Raw genomic sequence first — 18,495 nt, 5'->3', positions numbered from 1 at the left:
GATTGATTTTTACATCCAGTAGATCAGCATGCTGTATAACTTAAAGCTCCCTTAGAGGCAGCAGGCATTCTGCTGCTCCACAAGGGTAAGAAAAGAGTGTGTAGAAGACCATGCAGAGGTAACCAGGCAGAATTTTTTTATAGAATCAGCAGGTGATGGTCCATGAAAGGGAATGTACCATCAGCACATAAAGCTGTCAGAACAGCAGAACAATTCACTGTGCTCAGAGTAAAGCTGCTTATCTGTGACAGTGTTCACAGGGGTCTTATGTTGAGGGAAGAGACAGAGATCTGACTCTATGTTCAGAAGGCTTAATTTATTATTTTATTATATGTATTACATGAAAACTATGCTAAAAGAATAGAAGAAAAAGTTTTATCAGAAGTCTAGGCTAAGAATAGAAAAGAAAAGAATGATAACAAAGGCAGCTGTCTCGGACTCTCTCTCCGAGCTAGCTGGGCTGTGTTTGGCCATTAATTATAAACATCCAAGATGGGCCAATCAAAGCTCTACCTGTTGCATTCCACAGCAGCAGATAACCATTGTTTACATTTTGTTCCTGAGGCCTCTCAGCTTCTCAGGAGGAAAACTCCTAAAGAAAGGATTTTCCATGAAAAGATGTCCGCGACACTTATCCATGTTTTCAAGTTGACACTATTTGAGCTGCAGTTATGTAAAATCCCACAGTACTGATTTCAGGGAGTACCTTTTCAAGAGGATAAAAAAAAAGAGCAGAGGTCTGTTTGCAGACATGCTGGTTCAGCTCAGGTCACTGCCATGCCAGCTGTAGCTTCTGTATGGACATGATTTAGTCCTCACTGGGTAACTGCCAAAGCCAAAAATTGCACAAAAATACTCAAGGGCTGGGTGAGTTTGGGGGAAATGTTGTTGTGTTAGAAGATGAAAGGAAAAGGTGAACTTAGGAAAATGTGTCCAAAGTTACTTGATGTAACTCAGTAGTGGACACAAATGCTTTCCAGCAGTAGTGGCCAGGGTTTCACTCCTTTGTAAAAGTACCTGTACACCTGTGAGTTCCCTCTGCCCTTGCTGACTGACTTGAATGAGCATGGACTCACCAGTCTACATCCAGAGACTCATCAGGAAATAATTCTGCATGTTTTCTACTTCTCACTACAAGTACATATTTTGTTGAAAGTTTTTGAAGTAGAGTTGCTAAACTGTTTGAACGTAGATCTTGCATAAAGGATGAAGAATCTCTACCTGTTTTGGTTATATGTCCGACATAATATTGCCAAAATTGAGAGGCATATTATAATCACAAATGCCTTGCAATTTACTCTGGATTTTACTATTCTAATGTGAATTTAGAACTCTGTGAATTTAGTCAAAGAGATTTAGACTCAGGGCCTTAAAATTTATATTCCTAAAATAAAAATTGGTTAGTGTATTCAGCTAATGTGTTTGTATTATAATAAATATTCTGGTGTTTTTTTCCCTAAGATGTATCTGCAGAAGTGAAAGTGGGAAACCCATTTATACTGTTACAGCAGAGTCCAACTCAGCTGCTTTCCCAGCTTGTTTTTGAGAGACAAGTTCATCCTGACAGGTCAGTGCTTTTTCAGATTATATACTCCAGTAGGTTATTTTGGTATTGGTGACTTTTACGTCAGCCATTATTAGGTTCTTTGGCTACTTACCACAGGTGGTGCAGCTGTGTGCCACCAGCTGATCACTTGATGCTGCAAGGATTGGTGTGCAGGGAGGAGCTTAGTCAGTGCCTTCTCCAGCAAGAAGATTTTTGATTGGGAGAACAGTGGCTCCATATTTTTAACAATTACTATCTGTTATGAAGTGAGAGTGGAATTATGTTGATTTTTTAACTGTGTGACAGTTCAGAGGAGTGCACTTGTAGCTTGTCAATGTAATACAATAAAGTAGGCTAGTAGGTTTTGGTAAGAATACTGGGCATTGTCTTGCCCTTGCAGGTAAACTGGATAATGTAGCTCCTTCCACTGCAACTACTAAATTAGGTTGGCATGGAAACTGTCTGATTTGATGAGGTAGGTTTTTTAAAAGATGAGGTAGCTTTTAAAAAGATGAGTGCTAATGGTGAACTATTTTAGTAGCTTGCAGTTAGCTAAAAGTCAATGTTTGAGGAGTAAGTTCCTTTTCTATAAAGGAATGACAGCCTAAGCTCAGAGTTAAAGTAGTATATGTAATCTTCTTGTGTATGTACCTGTGAAGAATATTAGGGGGCTTGTGTTCTTAAAGCATTTAGAAGATTTATGAAAATACCTAATTATAAAGTACCTTTTATATGTGCTGGGTAATCTGGTTCTGTTTTCAATCCTACAGACTTTCTTCTCTGTTGGCTAAAGAAGGGTTGAACCTGAATGTGCAGCAAGTCATTGTTAACTCTTGTTGTGAGCCACTGTCCTTGTGTAGTGCAAGGCAAAACAGCCAGGCAAAGTCTCTTCTGACCAACATCAGCAACTTGACACAGCAGTGTGCCTGCCACTGCCTGCCAGATGTTGAAATACCTATTCACAATTCTGCAGTGACCTCTGAGGATATCTCCACTCAGGCCTCATCCTCTCTGAATGAGTTGAGCCAGCACACACTGACTGCCTCCTCCCTGGACTTCCTGAAGTCTCAGTCGAAGCTGATGGCTACAGTGGCATGTCTAAGTGCATCTAATATACAGAAAGTTCACAAATCAAGTTTGTCGTGGATGGAATTTCGGGGCAAACGGGAAGTGCCCTTAGGCTTGGAGCAGATTTCCAGGGAGTGTGAGGCATTGTTGAAGGAGTTCCCAATATTGGAACGATTTCTTCTTGCTATGTTTGAGCCACTTTGCAATCAAGAGGAAGGTAACAGTTTGGCTGCTGTCTTCTCTGGCAAGGCATACATGTCTCTGGTGCTCCTGGGGTTACATTCCACCACAGCTGTTAAAGTGTTAACAGGAGTCTTTGAACAAGCTCTTGCGGCCAAGGACTGGGACAGAGCTCTGAAGGTCTTGAATTTGTACTGTCATGATGTGGAGGAAGTGGTCAGTGTGAAGGATGCTGTGCTGAGTTGTGCAGCTGCTGAAGGTAAGAAGGATTAAGTCAGGCTTTTTTCCTCAATCCTTTTTTTTTAACAAAGAATGCAGCCTGGATCAAAACGCAGAAACTAAAGTAGTGGTCCTTGGGCAAATCCAGAGATGGAAATAGATAATTTTCCTTTCTTCATCCTGAAATTGCTTCCTCTGATGGTGTAGTTTCTGTTTCACAAATGTGCAAATCATGACCAATTTAGTACAAGAGAACTGGAATGCATCTGTTTTGTAATTTTTATGTGAAGAGCTGAATACATCAGGACACAGTAATCATTGTATTGTTAATGGAGCATCTCTTACAGCAGTGTCATTGTTATGCATGGATGATGTGATCTGTGAAAGGTGCCTTTTGGAGACTGAATAGTAAGTACCTCGTGCTAACTTTGGACATTTCCCAAAAATTTGATGCTTGGGATAACTCTTGCAATGATTTTTCAGCCCTGTCAGTGTTTCTTTTGTTGATGTGATCCAGCAAGGATAAGGATTTTTTTTTTATTTTCTGAATTATAGAAACTGAATTTCAAATTGGTGTTTTGTTTCCTCCACAGATAAGGATGGTTGGCAATACTTGTTCCCTGTAAAAAATGCAGTGTTGAGAAGTAGCCTGGCCCTGCGCTGCCTGGACAAGTGGCCCCTTGATGCCTGTTTGGAAATTCTAGCTTACTGCATTTCTGACCTGGGCATACCTCATGAACTAAAAGCCAATCTGCAGAGCAGGAAGAAAGAACTTCAGGTTTATCAAAAGGTATAAGGTCATTCTTCAAGCAACCAGTGAGATGAAATAGGCAGCAGGAAGCAAATATTGGTTGCCCACTGAGAAGCTTTTACCCTTGGTTCTTTTTTGGTCATGAGAGCTTTTCAAGTCTTTTATCCAAAACAGTTCATGTGAAGTACTATAATATCCAGTTAACACTCAGCTTTCATCCTTCACAACTCTCTCACTCGCCTGTTAGCATTCTGGTCTGCAAACATGTTTAGATACAAACATTTTTGTGAATCTCATTGTTTTGCAAAGTATTTTCCATTCTATGCAAATTTTAGAGCCTCTGGAAGCTTTCCATGGCAGTTAATCATTTTACAAGTTTGAGAAGTGCGGATGGTGTACAAGACTAGTGGTCCAAGGGGCAAGTTTGTATTGCAGTCAGTTCTTCTAACTGCAGTGTAGTGCAGAAACCCTGAAATCAGACAGGCTGGCCTGGAGTTCAGCACAGATTGAAAAGCCAGACAGCAAAATAAGGAGCCATCCCTGCTGATTTCTGTCTGGTGGGAGTTCTGCTAACTGACAGCTCACTTGTCTCTCTGTTAGTGCCAGCAATGTCTGCAGTAAATGTGTACTTTTACATCCATAATTATTGCCATCTAATCTTTCAGAGACCTTCCCTTATAAATGTGCTTTGTAGACTCATATCTGTGAAAACTGTGGAGATTTTTTTTTTTTGAGTGCAAGGGCATTATATCATCCCTGAAAAGGTCTAAATGTGGTCTCCTTTTTGACTTTTTTGTCAAAGCTCTTGATGTGATGAGCTCAGCTGTTTTCTTAGGCTATTGATTGAGATAAATCGAGATTCTATAATTCATGCTACTCAATATTAACTTTTTCAGATTTTGAATGTGCAAAATGAACCATTGTGGAATGACTGGCAGGATCTGAAAAAAGCCTGCTCTGATGATCCTCAGGCTGTCATGAATATAATTCTGAAAGCAAAGGTTAGACATCATCATCATCGTGAATTTCGTTGAATTAGAATGCATTAAACTTGAAGTAAATAAAGTCATTGAAATGGCATCTTAAAACAACGATCAGTGGAGATTATATTGGGAGGAAGGATTCCTTTACTCAGCTCTGTGCTACAGAAACAAATAGAGATCTGTGTTTAATATCAAGATTTACATGTAATGAATAATTCTCAAGTTTTAGTTTAAACTCTTACTCTGAGATATAACTTTTTCTTTTACAATTTTGAAGATTTTAAAGTAGCATAACTTTGGTCATAATACAGATGTGATTATTTGAGAAATGCTAATATTGTAAATCTGGCTGGCTTTAAGTGTCTTTCTGAAAACTAGCTTGTTTTCAGAAAGACTAGCTTAGGTATTTTAAATGCAGACTGTGACTGATTAAATTGGCTATCATCTTCCTTTGTCAGTGTAATTATTATTATTTTTATCTGGGAGAGGAGTCTAAGCTACAGAATCTCTTGATCAGAACTTTGGAAGAAGCAACTGTATCAGGAAGGGTAGAGTTTGTCCTTTTGATTTTACTTCTTTTTTAATTCTTTAGGATTATGAATTGTGTGAGGAATGGGAACACTTGTACCCTGTCCCAAGAGAAGACTTGATCAACCTTCACCGTGAGCACCTTCTCCACTTACTGGAGATGGGAGACATGGAAAAGGCATTGCAGGTAATAGCAAGGTGTTCTCAGTCTCATATCCATAGATCAAGTAAGTTGACAGCTGTTTTGCCTTCTTTCACTGTGTGTGTTTTCATGGTCTTTTTGGTTCCACCCTCAAGAGATGTTATTTGCTTAGATAAGCTTTTAGGATCCCAGCTCTCCCTGTTATGCTTAAGTAAAAATCCAGCTTGGCAATTTAGTTCTTGGACCTAATAGCATAAATGTCACTTTCATGGAAATACAAGGCTCCTTTCATTTGAAAAATCATAATGAAGCATGTCAGTGCTGCTTAAGCAGAAGAATCAGAAGTGAAACTAATAGCATGAATCAGTCAGCTGTGCCCAAATTAGTGGTGTGAACATTTTTGGTTTTAATAATGGTGGAGCTGTCACTTAAAAAGTGAATTGATTTGTTTGCTGGAACACTGTAATAAACTGTTGTGGACAGAAACCTGCCTTCCAGGAATGTTGTAGAGTGTCACTGTGTTTTGTTTGGTTTTGTAGCTTTTACAAAGAATTGAAGACCCTGGTGTCTGCCTTGCCATCAGTGAGCAGTCCCTGGACCAGCATCCGAACTTGGCAGCATCTCACTTCTTGGCTGATTACCTCACAGCTCACTTCTATGCCAGTCTGACAGCGGCACGCCGGAATGAAATCCAGGCACTCTATATAGGATCCAAGGTCAGTAAAACCCCTGCCTTGAGGGATTAACAGCAATAAAGAACTGTATAAGTAATTCTGTCATGCTTTATATTCGTAATATAAAAAGCCTGTAGGTTTTACCAGAGCATTCTCACTGCACCAGGTCTAAGATCCTGAGTCTCATGATCCAAAGGAAAGTTAGAGATGGCTTAAAGCTTCTCTTTCCTTTCTCCATTTTGCAATTCCATACTATGAACAAAGCAGTCTTGGGTTTGAGCTGTGGAGAGTGGATTTACACACAGGCTGAAAGAGGAGAGGGTGGAATAAAATAAAATTGTGGAGTTTATCAGAAAAGTTGCTACCTTTGTCCCAAGTGAAGAAGGAAGTATCCTCAACTTACTGTCTGTATCAGTAACACTAGGTGTCCTACGTATGCTCACGCATATGGTGGTTTCTCCCAAGTGCCTTCAGAGGTGGAGAGTATCTCTCCTCTTCCTGGATGGCCACTGCCTTTACAGAAGTCACACAGGTTCTGTGCTCAGCCTGGGAATAGATGCATTAATCAGCAGATAACCTTAGTTGAATGCATTACATGTAAATAAAATGTAGTGCTTTTGGTAATATCTGTTTTGGTGTAGGACTGTAAGCAGCAGCTTGCTCCAGTGTGTGCCACAACAGTGTTTTGCTGGGCTGCCTATTTCTTGTTCCTTCTGAAGATATGACTTAGTTTGAAAAGCATCCATATTAACTGTCCATTTAGAGGAGAATTGCTCTTATTTTCTCCTTGTAACATTTCCTCAAATGATAGAAGGATAAGAATTGGGTTGATATGCTTCTTATAGGTTTACTTTAATAAGAGAATGTGCTGTACTCTGCTACAGCATACTTGTCACAGGGTCACAGGTTTCACTCTTCCATATTCTCTGAAATAAGGCAGTGTTTCATAGAATGGAAAGTGGAAGCTAAGCGATTCTGCAAATCCTCTCAGTAGTTCTGTAACAGAAGTAGGAATTAGTCTGAGAAGTCCCACCCCCTTTTTTTGACCTCCACTTGTCATTCCATTCTCTTCATAAGTTGTTGCTCAAGTTTCTTGGCTTTTATCTCACAGAAAAACATATTTAAAGGTGTGTAATTTTATGATACTTTTTTTTTTCTTGTGCCTCAGGTGCTGCTGACTCTGCCTGAGGTCTCCCGTGTTAACTACTTCCACCTCTCCTCAAGGCCACTGCTCATGCTGGAACAGCTCCTCATGAATATGAAGGTGGACTGGGTAGCTGTAGCTGTGCAGACACTGCACCAGCTCTTGGCTGGGCAGGAAATTGGTATTACTGTAGAAGACATTGACAGTTTGCTTTCCAAGTATGCAGAAAAAGCTCTCAACTTCCCCTTCACATTAAAGGAAAAGCGATCAGGTAACTGTCTGTCATAATGCTGGTTTTTATTTAGGAAAGAAGGGCCAAAATCATCCCAGAATAAGTTCAGCAGTCATGCCATAACATTTTTTTGATGTGTGCCTCCAGTCCCTCTACCCCAGAACATGTTCTTAAAGTCTTTGCCTTTCTTGTAAAGAGATGCTTTCAAGGACTAACAGCTCCAAAAGTTTCTCAGACTTTTCTCTGTTGTTCCTTATTGAAGTTTCTTTTCTTGTGTAATACTGATCAGTTCTATTTTACTCCTATTTAACACAAAGTCACTTACAACTTAAGCACTTCTAAGGCCTGCAGCCAACTACATCTGCCTTCATGTAGAATGGGGATTTAGTCTTCTGTAGTATTTCCTCCTACCAGAGTCCTATTCCTTTTTCATATAGAAAGCTTCCAGACTCATAGTTCTGTTTAACAGTCTTGTTACAGTTCTCCTCTCTAGCTTGCAGATCCCTTCTCATCCGTGTTGTCTTTGAGTCTTGTGCACTTGGCTTCTTTTAAGGTTTTAGAACTGGAACAGCAGAGGGTGCTGCAGATCCATTCCAATGCTTTTGTGTCATTGTATTAAAAAAATGGGGTTCTGTACCTATCTATCTATATTTTTACCTGCTGATATGGTACCAGTTTACATTATGCCAGTTCCCAAGTTTTGGCTTCATTTTGTGATTTAAAGATGCAGCTCTTTCTAACATAAAAGCATCAGACTTAACTATCTCTTCATGCCAAACCGTCTCTAACTTTGCAAGTATGCACTTTCCTTCCACCTCAATGTGAAGCATTTCATATTAGCCATGAGCATCTTGTATTAACCAATTGTTTTCACATCTCTGCTGTATTGTTCCTATAGCTGTCATTACTCCCTTGCTTTGATAAGGATCCCTTCCTTTGTTTTTTTGGTAATGGAGTTTTATACAGTTTTGCATTAATTGCTGTGGATTAATTTGCATGCAAAACATAGCCCTGTTTTGTGCTGACCTTCTTACATGCTCCTGTGAATGGATTCCTGTAATCTTCTTGAAAACAGGGAGATGTATTGACCAGTATTGTCCTCTGGTTATTTTTTTTCCTCCTCATTCCTCTCTTTGTCCTAGATTCTCTGATACATATTCAGGAAAGTCTCAATCAGGTATTGGAGTGTGAAGCATTGTCTAAATCAGGATCATCAGAACTATCTCCTGTCAGCTTTACTGGTAAGGTTAAGACCTTGGTGCCTCTTGGGGTTTAACTTCCGCAGCAACCACAGCTGCTTGATCATGCCCTTGTCAGCCCCTTCACAGGTGGGATGTAGAGGAGATTTGGAAAAGGGTACAACTTGGGGGTTGAGGTAAGGACAGTTTATTAACTGAAATCAAGTAAAATATAGTAATAATGATGATGAAAAGGGAGATAAGAAAAATAGAAAAGAAGAACAAAACCCAAGAAAAATGAATGCTGTATAATACAATTGCTCACCACCTGCTGACCAGCGCCCAACCCATTCTCCTGTGTGGATCAGCCCCTGCCAGTCACTTTCACCCATTTCATTCCCTGGGTATGCCATTCTACAGTCCTTGAAGTTTTTTTTCCCAAAGATTGCTGTTGTGACCTGAGGAAAATAACACACCTTGTATTGTCTGAGAGGTTCTACTCCCAGTCCTCAGAGACATAAAAAATGGAAACTAGTTAATTTAAGCCAGAACAACTGGAGAATATTTGTAGCTAAGAAACAACCAGAAACTCTTCTGCAGGTTCTATTCAGTAACTCATGCAAGACATGCAGAGTCTGTGTGTGCTCTCAGGGAAAGACTAACAGAATATCTTCAGACCTCCAAGAGTGATGATTTTAGCAAGTAATGGGCCTGGACTAGAGCTGCAGAATGATATCCTGATCTGCAGTTTAGGGTGTCTGAACTATTTCCTGCTTCTGTATCCTGAAATGAAGACTCTTCTTGCTTACATCAAGTGACAGCAGTGTTTTGGATTGGGCTGTGTACCTCTTCAGTTTTTTTCTTATAATGGTCAGTCTGATATCTCTGTCCTGTTAAAAAACTGGAATGCACGGTCCTTTAATGTTTGTTTGCAATGTGCAAAACTTGAATGAGAATGAGTTGGCTTTAGTGAAATGGAAATTTTTATTCTTCTTTAGTTTAATATGCATGTACACAGAAGGTGGCTTGCAGGGCTGCAGGGATACGTTGAACTTTTTAATTAACCTGTGTAACTGACTCACATCATATAAACTAATAGCCTGTCTAATACTGTAGATATCTCATTCAATGAGTATTTCATTGTTGGGGTTAAGATGCCAAAGGCAGCACTTAAATTCCTGCCTCTGTGAACTGATTTCCCCAGAACAGATTGAAAAGGTGACCAGAACAGGGAGGGCTAGGCTGTTGCTGGCCATGCCACATCTCCCCTGAGATAACAAAGGAAACTCCCAGTCTTCAGGAATGTCAGCGCTGGGTATACTTAAGATTCTGTTTTATCCTATGTTACTTTTTGGTATCCAATGACCATTTTTTCTTCCTCCATGTCTCTGCTTGTGATACAAAAACAGATGTTGACACATTGTCTTACACCTCTCTAACTGTTGTGGGAAAAGTCTCTTAATAAGTACATTCTCTTGCTTGTCAGCATTGAAGTACTGTAAGTTTACTATCTTAGTTTACAGCATATATATTCCTTATACAATGTTACTTTGCCATGCCTAGCTGAAAGGTAATGGTAGTAGTCATCTTGTGAGGCAGAAAGATCTTACAGCCTCATTGAGTCTGTGGTGTTTTCTGGTACTTGAGACTCTATTATACAGCTTAAATCCCATTCCCATACTTTTCTTGGCCTGGCTCATTTTCAGGTGTAACCATATCTGCAAGTCCCAGAGACAGAAGTCTGCCACAGAACTTGTTTCCTCAAGAATTTGTGCCTCCTGAGAAGCCACCACCCAAGCAGCAATGGATACCTGATGACACTGAAACAATATGTATGGTTTGCAAAACTGAACGCTTTACTATGGTAAGGAGAAAAAATGAAGTACAGACATTCCTAGAACTGTGACCTTAATATGAGCACTTCCTCATAGTCTGTTTCCTGAGAAACCGGAGCTACTTGAGCAGGTTTATATGCATTACCATGGGCCCAACAAGATTGCCAGTCCTTTGGTATTTAACCACTGGTTTTTATTTAGAGTGGTTGAGGAGGCTGGGAACAGATAGCTCCTTGCAGAGATCTGTGAAGTGATAGAGCCTAAAGAGGAAATCTGGTATTCAGAGAGAGGACAATTGCTGGCAAAAAATAACATAATCACTATATGATTCAGATTATGAGTATAGAAAATGAAATCTTTGCTCTTGGTTACACTTATTCTAAAAATTATTGTTTCACAGAGTACTTGAGAACTGCATGAGTGCTCTAAGGGAGAGCATTAATTTTTAGTTTTGCAGGTGTGCTGGCAGTCTGCTATCTTCTGCTGCTTAGAAACAGTACAGTTTTCTCAAAAGTGTATGTGCTGCTTTTGAATTTGGAAATTTCTTCAATGGCATCAGGAAAAACAGTCTAGAGCTTTTACGTTTTCCAGGACATGATCCAATTAGCTTTGTGATCAAAACTGGGATAATTTAAGTAATAGAAAGCCCAAGGCTGCTGCAAATGTATTTTAAATACTGGCCTCTGGGTTTGGGGTTTGATTTTTTTTCTTTGCTATGCTTTCTTCAAAAAGGAATTTTAACAGGGAGAATCAATCACTGTATAATTCTGAAAGCCTTATCCTGCATAGTGTTTTCTCTCTTCAAATGGAATAAGTTTACTCACGAGTAGAGAGAGACAAGAAGGGGACTTCAGTAAATTCTCTTTGTGGCTCATCCATGACCTCTTGTGCTTAGTTTAACAGGCGCCATCACTGCAGGCGCTGTGGCAGGCTGGTCTGCAGCTCTTGCTCCACCAAGAAAATGGAAATAGAAGCTTGCAGAGAAAATCTGTCTCGTGTGTGTGATCAATGCTATAGCTACTGCAACAGAGAAAACGTGCCTGGCTCAGTGCAAGACACAAGCATGTAAGTCCTTCTGTCCTAGTTCTCCTCAGTTTTCAGCAGAGTGCAGGAATGGAATGAGAGAGACATAAGCCTTTGGATTTATCTGGGTGATGTAACATCAGTCATTTGGCCTCCAGCGGTTGGGATTTTCAGGTTTGGTAGGTGTGGGAATGTTCCTTATGCCTCACTTTTCTTTTCATGTTGGATAGAACATTGGAGGGCCAGGCAACAAATTCTTTAGTTCTTTAAGTATCAATAATTCTTTAAGGATCAATTAATCACTAACCTAAGAATTGAATGCTTTGATGCAAAACACAGCACAAATTGCTACCGTGTGACAAAGTTCCTTGCAGTATACTCAATTTCTGAATTGGTATTGCATGTTGACTAGCTCTGCTGAACATATCAGTGTTTTAGTTATTCCATAATCACTTGATTATGGCTCCCTGAACCCTGGGAATTAAAAAGCAAGTTTCTGATTAGATAGGCTTTGAAACTGCTTTTAATAAAAGGGACAGCTGTGATGACAGATTTTCATAATGTGGTTGCTTTCAGCTGAGAATTGGACTGAAATTCATTGTGTGTACACAGGCTAGCTGGTGAAAAGTGCAGCTGAAAAGTTTTACTCTCTGTGACCTTGAGCAGGCTTGATAGGGTCACAGAGAGTAAGATTTCCAGCCATGCTTTCATTTCCCCTTTTCCCATTGAGCCTGCAGATAGCAGTACCTACTAGGGCAGTATCAGCAGGCTTCCTAGAAAAGGAGCAAATCTGTGCAGCTCTGAAGAGGAACCTGTGAAAAAACAAGCAGTCACTTGCAGCTGTGGTTGTGTCAGAATGTTGCTTACATTACCAGATTAGGCCAGCAGCACTCAACACTGTGCTTGAATGCCACCTATCGGGTTTGAATTAATTCTCTGGGGTTTTTTATACTCACCCTGTTTGTATATCAAACCCAACTAAATCTTAAGGGCAGTGACTTGGATACCAAAGACTTCATTTTAGCTCTGACATGTCCTGATACTGGGCGGTTCTTGTTCTGTGTCTGCTTTTTTATGATGTGTGCAACAGTGCTGTTCCTACAGAAGGTCATAAGAGCCAATTACTTAGTGCAGTTGAAATACAACAGTACAAAGGCAGAATATTGGATTTCCAAGCAGAAGGGATTAGGGGCAGGGCAGTGTGTTGGAAAGGACAGGTAGGGACAGGTGTTGGATTTTTACAGAGCAGTGTTCTGAGGAGGGTAGCCATATTGATGTCTGCCTTAAAAGCATGTTTCCCCCAGTGTGCTGGAGTAGGCATGATGGTTCTTTCTGTCATTTCATTACAGCAGAAAAGAAGATCAGGACCAAGTGGAAGGTAAGGAATGGAATAGTGTTAAACCTCAGCTTTTTAAAGTGCCTAATCAGCAGTTAGATACTGGAAACTGATACACCTAGTTGCAGCTAAAGCATGATGAAAACTTCAATTACAAAATATCACTGCAGGTTTTTGCATGTGCAGGCTGAAATTGAGCATTTCAAACTTCTGTGAATGGAAATTGAGACTTAGAAGAGCTATCTGAGCCAATATTGAATGCGTTGGATGGGTGTTATTGAAAGGAACTGAAAAAGAGTTGGAGAATCCACTTTTAATTCTGAAAACATTGAGAGGCAATGGTGTGAGTAGGAATTAATCAGCTCACTACAGAGCAGTGCTGAGGGATCCTCTTTTTATTAACCATGACAGTACAATTCTGAGTAGCACTGCAGTGTGCTGTGGGGTTTTTACCCCGTGCTGCCAAGAGGTAGCACAGCATGAAGCCTCTCTCGTGGGTCTGGTTATGTCCTGAGTTCCATCTCCTGTATTGATTGTGTGAAAATAGTAATTGCATTTTGGTGCCTCTATTTCCAAATCTAATATCTTAAGCTTCAGGAATAATAGCAACATTTAATTGACTTTTTCTGCCATTTTTCCTCAGGAGGTATTTACTGGTTTTGGTGTTTTGGGTGATTGCAAAATTTTCCTACACTGATGTGTAGGAAAATTCTGTCAGAACAAGACACAGTTACTTGAAGTGCTTATAACAGTAGCATGAAACATCGTGCAAAATTTGCATTTGTGTAATAACAAAGTAAATAATTTTTTTTTTCTTATTTGTTCCTTTTTAAGGTATGGTGGGCTATCTGAGAATTTTTTCCCCTGCTGATGGAAATTTGCTTTACTGCTGCCTTTGTTTCAAGACTGAAACAGCTGAAATGTAGCTTTTGTGTGGCATTGCTGCACATCACTGGGCCTATGTGATCTATTGAATAGGAGTGGATAAGAACAGTGTGAAAATCCTGAGATTTAAGAGGGAAAGAGTTTTATTTTGCTTTTCTAAATTATCTGGAGTGACTGTGAAGAAGGCTTATCAAATATTTTCTAGCCTAGTTTATTTGTGCCAATTCAGTATCCAGTTCAACTTGGAAAAGTGAAGGGGGGAAGTTGGGTTTTGCTTTACATTAGTTGCTTTGGGTTTTTTTAAATTCACCCTACAGTTTTAGAGTTACTCAACACTCTAAAAAGGAATGTGAACTAAATGAGTATGTTTTGAGACTTTCTAAATTTTTTTTCCCAGAGGAAGCTGATCAGGGGAAAGAGTAGCAAATTATCATTATTCTCCATTTCTTGGCATTGCAAGATTGGCCATTGTGTTTTTGGAATCACAGACTTGATCATCAAGTTGAGAGCTTGTATGCTGTCAGCTACACCCAGATGACAGGCAGTATTTAATTTATAACTCTTCTGGGTTACAAGTTTCAAAAAATGTATTTCCTTAACCTGGAGGAGAGAAAACTACTTTTCACAGAAATTATATTTATTGAATCATTTGATCAGAACTCCAGTTTTCTGCAGTACTATTGTATTAGAAAATTTAACATTAGGAGTTAGGTCTTCTTAAAATCATTTGGCCTAAAGCTCATGGACTCCATGGGCAAATCACCTGAATTTTGAAAAGAACATAGAGGTGGTTAGGTCAATTTACCCTTTCTTTTACAACTGTTTTGTATTTTCCCCTTCAAGCTGAAACCCACAGCTCTCATATTTCCAGTTCCTTCCTGCTCAGAAATATTTAATAAATTGTCTAAGGGGAGGCTGAAGAGGAAAGCTGCTGTGCTTGATGCCCAGTAGCATAACAGTTAAAAAATAATTTGAAAATACGTTACTGGAACCAGTTTTTGGTAACAGTGACAGTAAGTTTAGGTATGATGTGGCAGCCCGCTGAGGGAAGGAACTGTTTCTGTGATGTGTGCTGGACGTGTGATTCTGGCAGGGAGTGGCACAGTGAGTGGCACTATAGATGACTGTTTTTTGAGAGATGGGAGTGTTCTGCATTATGTGTCCTTAGCTGGGTTTGTTGCTTCTTTGCAATGATTTTACCTGGTGTTTTATTTTTTGCTGTAGAAACTTCTAATAATGAATATTCCACAGTGGTACGAATACCCAAGGCAACTGATCTTGAATGGATTTTTTCCCTGAATGAGGAGGAGAATGAAATTGTACGCAGAGAATTTTATTATGAGCAGGTGAGGTCATGAGAGAGTCCAATATAAGCAGTTCACTGGAGAGCTACCTCAATACCTATATTTGCCTGTCTTTCCTCAAATTGTCAGGCTCCCAGCTCTTCCTTGTGTATTGCCATCCTTAGCCTGCACAGTGACAGCATAGTGTGTGGCCACCAACTGATAGAACACTGCTGCAAGTTGTCCCAAGGGCTCACTAATCCTGAGGTGGATGCTGGACTCCTCATGGACATCATGAAACAATTGCTCTTCAGTGCTAAAATGATGTTTGTAAAAGCTGGAAGGAGCCAGGACCTAGCTCTCTGTGACAGGTGACTCTAATCAGATATTCACTAGGATATATTGTGGTACTGTCAAGAGCATTATCTTTTTTCATTGAGGAGTGGAGGTGGAAGGGTTACTTTGTGTTTGTACTGTGGACCAGTCTAAATGAGAATTTCATAATGCAGGAATAATGGGAAAGTTCTTATAGGAGAAGTTCAAGTAATATCACTTCTTAACAATTACTGAGAGAGTTCTCTGACTAGGAAGAAATTATTCACAAAGATGGGTACATTTCTTACTTATGCTGTTGTGTATCTGCTTTCAATGTGTATTTTAATACAGGATTTTAAACTTGTGCTTCCTGAGAATGAACATTTTACACTTCTTCACGTTTTGTCCTACAGAGCTTGAAGTGGCAGGTGTGATATATGAATTTCACATATACTGTTTTGCTGGCATCGTCAGTCAGTGTGTTACACTGAACATGGCAAAGAAACCCCAAACAATAACAAATACTCTGAAGGGATTGTATGATGGCTAGACAAACATGGTGTACTGGTGATTAGAAACCACTGTCCTAAGAGTTGTCTTTGCATAACGTTCTTCAATGTACAGTAACAGTGAAAGTGTATGTGTTTGTTTAACCTCTAGCTACATCAGCAAAGTGGATGTGTTGAATATTTTGGTTGCTGCTGCCTACCGTCCAGTGCCACCTTTGGATCAGATCCTTCTCCCAGCAGCAGTAACAAGACTGAGAAATCAGCTTTTGGAAGCAGAGTACTATCAACTAGCTATAGAGGTAACACTTGTGGAGGGATGTCAGTGTTAATTCCTCTGTAGTGGCTTTTGTTTTCCTCCCTCCTGACTTCAGGTGGATGTGATGTGGGAAATGGACAATATTTAAACAGTTACAAACTGAGATTAAGTTTCTAAACGTGGAAGAAATAATTTTCTGAACCATGAAAAAAATTTCTGAGACAGAAAAGTCCTGCTGTGGAGCAACTGCAGAAGGGAAGGATAAGCAGCTTTGTTTTCTGGTAAAGATTGGAATGGACTAACTGCAAGGAAGTCATTAAATGGGGGAATCTTGCAGCCAGTAGAAGGGGTGAGACACCCTTTGTGGCAGAACTTTATCTGAAGCTTAAATGTTAGATTCTATTTGTCTGTAATCTGACAGCAAACATCAGTAAGGCACCTTTCCCAACCATTTACTTGGAAATCAGCAATGTTGGCAAATCCATACCTCAGAGCTCATCTCATGTGCTTTATCATCATCTAATCCTGCTCCCAGGAGTTTGTAAGCCTCTCTTTTTTGGCATTGCACTGTGTTAAATACAGGATTATGATACTACAAATAGTATTAAGATTTGTTAAGCAGTAATAAACAGCAAAAATAGATGACCTATTTGAATAGAAATAGTTCTTGTTTAAAAGCAGCTAAAAGAGCTTTAGGTCTACTAAAGAAAATCAGGTGTAAATTTTATCAGCAAAGTTGGGTGAAATAAAAAATATCTTGGCAGTTCATGAAGCCAAGATATTCTGTTGCCTTTTGCCTTCTGTTGCCTTTTTTAAAACCACAAATTTGATGAATTCTGCTCTGTAAAAATTACCTGCTTTAGAAAAGCTGATGTGAAAATGTCCTGGTTTAGAACTCATGAACTGAAATTTCCCAGATAAACAGTAGTTTAAACTTATACAATTTTAAAAAGTCCACATTTGTAGATTGTGAGTATTTTGGTAGTTGGCCTTTTGTGCCAGTAATATGGAAATTATCAACATGGGTTTTTTGGATGGTTTTTCAGTTGTTTGTTTTTAATGGGAAATGTGCTCTAGGATGGGAAAGGTCAGAATCACAGACTCTGTGATAAGCCATTTTTCCTATTTGGTGTACTGAGTCTGTGTTGTAATATTAACAAATGATTTTTAATTTAGGTTTCTACAAAATCTGGATTGGATCCAGGTGGAGCGTGGCATGCCTGGGGCATGGCTTGCCTTAAAGCTGGAAATTTAACTTCAGCAAGAGAGAAGTTTACCCGATGTTTAAAGCCACCCATGGATCTAAACCAGCTGAACCATGGTTCAAGGCTGGTCCAGGATGTGATACAGTACCTGGAGTCCACAGTGAAGCCTGTACTCATCACAGTAAGAATCTTAAGAAATTATGGTTTAGTATACATCTTACAGGAATGCATGTTACAATAGCAGATGATAGGGTGTTTATTTTCCTTCTTTATCATGATTGTGTATTGCAAACTGAATATTGTTGAGAAATTTGTTAGCTGTTACATGACAGTGAAGTGGTGCCTGAGAGATCGTAGATTTTACAGCAATTTGGGATATACTTTGTGGAGGAAAAATAGGCTGTACTGGATAATGTACTATTCCTACAGTCTAAGGAAAGTAAACTCAATCCCAGCAGTATTTTGTGATGCTGCAATGATGCAATTTTCTACTGAAACTCTGGTAACTTTATAAAAGTTCAAAGACTTTAAAATGCTTTCCCACCCCTCTCATCAAAAACCACTACTACATGGTTTGGAATTCTGTTTAGGTACCAAAAAATTACTTTTTGTACTAAATAACTGCAGAATCATGATGATGAAAGACCAAGTACATATTTTAGGACAAAAAAAGCCTCTTTGAACTGGGTTGTTGAACAACATAACAGAAATGCTTCAGGGCTGAGGGACAAGACCTACCTGAGAATATTTTTTCTTGCTGATCACCTGTCATTGGTTCTTTGTGTTAATGGTAGGATGATGATTACTTTGCCACTTTGAGGGAACTTGAAGCAACACTGAGAACAAGAAGTCTGTCTCTGGAGGTGATGTGTGAGGGGAAGATTCAACACAACAGCTATTACCAGGAGTGCTTGTTCTATTTACACAGTTACGGCACCAATCTGGCAATAATAAGCTTTTACATGAGGCATGACTGTATGAGAGAAGCACTGCTTCACTTGTTAAATAAGGTGAGTAGTTCAATTTTCATCACCAAGACGGAAATTTGAAAAACAGCAGTGAGCATCATGCAGTGTTCGGGTGGGTTTCTGCACAGGACTTTGCTGAGGTCCTGAAATGCTGTTATACAAACAGTCCAGTGACTGACAGGAATTCCATGAGACAGAAGAGCAACACTGATCCTTGCAGATCTAAAAAGAGCAT

General features: G+C 39.5%; 1 protein-coding gene across 1 annotated transcript in view; it reads left to right on the top strand.

The window, feature by feature from the left end:
- Positions 1-18,495, top strand: part of ZFYVE26 (zinc finger FYVE-type containing 26) — a 48,383-nt gene that overhangs the window by 20,214 nt on the left and 9,674 nt on the right. The window contains exons 19-34 of the mRNA XM_058807866.1: positions 1,462-1,567; positions 2,317-3,053; positions 3,607-3,803; positions 4,661-4,765; positions 5,340-5,462; positions 5,957-6,133; positions 7,260-7,506; positions 8,610-8,708; positions 10,352-10,509; positions 11,376-11,545; positions 12,853-12,881; positions 14,949-15,070; positions 15,158-15,378; positions 15,983-16,130; positions 17,264-17,473; positions 18,087-18,302. Coding sequence (XP_058663849.1) covers positions 1,462-1,567; positions 2,317-3,053; positions 3,607-3,803; positions 4,661-4,765; positions 5,340-5,462; positions 5,957-6,133; positions 7,260-7,506; positions 8,610-8,708; positions 10,352-10,509; positions 11,376-11,545; positions 12,853-12,881; positions 14,949-15,070; positions 15,158-15,378; positions 15,983-16,130; positions 17,264-17,473; positions 18,087-18,302 — 3,065 coding nt within the window. The remainder of the gene's footprint in view (positions 1-1,461; positions 1,568-2,316; positions 3,054-3,606; positions 3,804-4,660; positions 4,766-5,339; positions 5,463-5,956; positions 6,134-7,259; positions 7,507-8,609; positions 8,709-10,351; positions 10,510-11,375; positions 11,546-12,852; positions 12,882-14,948; positions 15,071-15,157; positions 15,379-15,982; positions 16,131-17,263; positions 17,474-18,086; positions 18,303-18,495) is intronic.

The sequence above is a fragment of the Ammospiza caudacuta genome, chromosome 6 (assembly GCF_027887145.1).
Source record: "Ammospiza caudacuta isolate bAmmCau1 chromosome 6, bAmmCau1.pri, whole genome shotgun sequence".
Taxonomy (NCBI): domain Eukaryota; kingdom Metazoa; phylum Chordata; class Aves; order Passeriformes; family Passerellidae; genus Ammospiza; species Ammospiza caudacuta.
Note: the sequence above shows the minus strand (reverse complement) of the source record. Positions and strands in the feature narration are given on the sequence as shown.